Source organism: Charadrius vociferus, unplaced genomic scaffold, assembly GCF_000708025.1.
Source record: "Charadrius vociferus isolate BGI_N301 unplaced genomic scaffold, ASM70802v2 scaffold529, whole genome shotgun sequence".
Taxonomy (NCBI): Eukaryota; Metazoa; Chordata; class Aves; order Charadriiformes; family Charadriidae; genus Charadrius; species Charadrius vociferus.
In genome coordinates, this window is record NW_009650172.1 from 1,127,746 (window position 1) to 1,130,302 (window position 2,557).

The 2,557-nt window shown below is 60.3% G+C and overlaps 1 protein-coding gene across 1 annotated transcript in view; it reads left to right on the forward strand.

The window, feature by feature from the left end:
- The first annotated feature begins 437 nt into the window (after positions 1 to 437).
- The window catches only part of NDST1 (N-deacetylase/N-sulfotransferase (heparan glucosaminyl) 1), an 8,826-nt gene continuing 6,706 nt past the window's right edge, over positions 438 to 2,557 (forward strand). Inside the window, exons 1-3 of the mRNA XM_009892591.1 lie at positions 438 to 947; positions 1,570 to 2,052; positions 2,279 to 2,366. Of these exons, the coding sequence (XP_009890893.1) occupies positions 438 to 947; positions 1,570 to 2,052; positions 2,279 to 2,366 (1,081 nt within the window). The remainder of the gene's footprint in view (positions 948 to 1,569; positions 2,053 to 2,278; positions 2,367 to 2,557) is intronic.

A 2,557-nucleotide genomic window follows, 5' to 3' on the forward strand; every position in this document is an offset into this window, starting at 1 on the left:
AGGGGGCTCTCGGTGCGCCTGCCATGGTGACATGAAGTGGACGGCGAGGGACGCCGGACTGCTGGAGGGGAGAGAGCCTGCACAGGCGGCCTGCTAGTATTTTAATTTATTGGTAGCATTCAGTTTTATTTTACTTATTTTTTTTGGTTGGTTGGTTGCTTCTTCCCCTCCCCGGGGCTCGCGAGGGGAGGGGGCAGGCAGGGGAGAGGGCCCCCACCTCGCCCTGCGGATGCAAGGATGACTGTGCTGGCCAGGGCCTGGCGGGGTATCCGGCAGCTCTCTCTGAAGATGGTGTTGCTCCTGCTCTTTGCCTTCTGCCTGCTCAGTGTTTTCATCATTTTTTTTGGTTGGTTGGTTGCTTCTTCCCCTCCCCGGGGCTCGCGAGGGGAGGGGGCAGGCAGGGGAGAGGGCCCCCACCTCGCCCTGCGGATGCAAGGATGACTGTGCTGGCCAGGGCCTGGCGGGGTATCCGGCAGCTCTCTCTGAAGATGGTGTTGCTCCTGCTCTTTGCCTTCTGCCTGCTCAGTGTTTTCATCTCTGCGTATTATTTATATGGGTGGAAAAGGGGCTTGGAGCCCTCTGGAGATGTGGTGGGGCCGGACTGCGATGAGCCCAAGGTCGCCCCTTCCCGCTTGCTGCCGCTGAAGACCCTCAAGGCAGCCGACTCCTCCCGCACGGACCCCTTGGTGCTGGTCTTCGTGGAGAGCCTCTACTCTCAGCTGGGCCAGGAGATCGTGGCCATTTTGGAGTCGAGTCGCTTCAAATACAGGACAGAGATCGCCCCGGGGAAGGGGGACATGCCCACACTGACTGACAAGGACCGGGGACGCTTTGCGCTCATCATCTACGAGAACATCCTTAAGTACGTCAACCTGGATGCTTGGAACCGGGAGCTGCTGGACAAATACTGCGTGGAGTACGGTGTGGGCATCGTCGGCTTCTTCAAGGTAAGGTGGGGTGTGGGGCGAACCGAGACCCCGTGGCCAGGCTGGGTGCGAGCGGGTGGCTCTGGTGTCCCAGTGCCCTGCAGGGACTGCGCCCTCCCCTTCCTTTGTGCAAGCAGCCCGAGTTGGTGCGGGGGTGGCATGGCATGGGGTACAGGCTTCTTGCAGAGGGCACCATCTTAGCCCTCTCCCCATGGGAGGGCTGTGCTGCTCCTGCATGTTTTGGGGGTAAAAGCCCACCTCTGGGATCAGTCTGGTTGGTTTTAGCATCCCATTTCCCAGCACTGACCCTTGCTGGGGTTTGCCAAAAGCATGAGCAGGTATTTTGCTCGGCAGTCCTCTGCCCTTCTCCTGCCCAGGGCTCACAGTCCCGGGGGGGTTCCACATCGATGTGAGCAGGATTGAGGGTGCGAGGGGGATGAGGGTGGCCAATGTTGAGGAGAGGAAGGGGAGGGAAACCAGCACATGGATCTCTGGGGGTGGTGAGCCTGCTAACCCCTCGCCATGGCCATTGGTGCCCCTGCTGACCCCCCGCCTGCACAGCCAGGCCAGTCACTTGGTGTGTTTTTCAACACCTCTGTCCCCCACGTCCTGTCTCCTCCAGCTCCCATCTTTCCCCCTGCAGGCCAACGAGAACAGCCTGCTGAGCGCCCAGCTGAAGGGCTTCCCTCTCTTCCTCCACTCCAACCTGGCGCTGAAGGACTGCAGCATCAACCCCAAGTCGCCCCTGCTGTACATCACGCGCCCCAGTGAGGTGGAGAAGGGTGTGCTCCCTGGCGAGGACTGGACCGTCTTCCAGTCCAACCACTCCACTTATGAACCGGTCCTCCTGGCCAAGACCAAGTCAGCTGAGTCCATCCCACACATGAGCGTGGATGCGGCGCTGCACACCACCGTGATGCAGGACCTGGGCCTCCACGATGGCATCCAGAGGGTGCTATTTGGCAACAACCTCAACTTCTGGCTGCACAAGCTCGTCTTCGTGGACTCTGTCTCCTTCCTGACGGGCAAGAGACTCTCCCTGCCCCTCGACCGCTACATCCTGGTGGACATCGATGACATCTTTGTGGGCAAGGAAGGCACACGCATGAAGGTGGAAGATGTCAAGGTGCGGCTGTGATGTCCTGACTGGGCGGTCAGGGGATGTGTGGGGGTTGGTGCTTATGCCTGCTCTGGGATGTTGCAGGGATGAGTTTTCCTGCCCCCAGAGCATCCCCCGGCCCCATGGGAGCCCCTCTGCAAAGCTCTTGGAGATACGGGTCCTTGCCCTGGCATGGCAGCCGTCCCCACGGCCATTTGCTGAGGACATCTTGCTTTCTCTTCCCCCCTCCTAGGCACTATTTGACACCCAGAACGAGCTGCGCACCCACATCCCGAACTTCACCTTCAACCTGGGATACTCAGGGAAATTCTTCCACACGGGTGAGGAGGGCAAGGGCATTGCTTTGCCTGTTGGTGCCATACAGCTGGTGTTCAGGCACAAACCGGTGCTCAAAGAGGCCAAAGTTGGGGCTGCAGGAGGGTCCTTGGGCATCCCACCCTTGCTGTCCCCCATCACCATGGTCACTGAGAGGGGTCTCCCCTCCCTCTGCCCTAGCTGCTCGCGTGCGGCT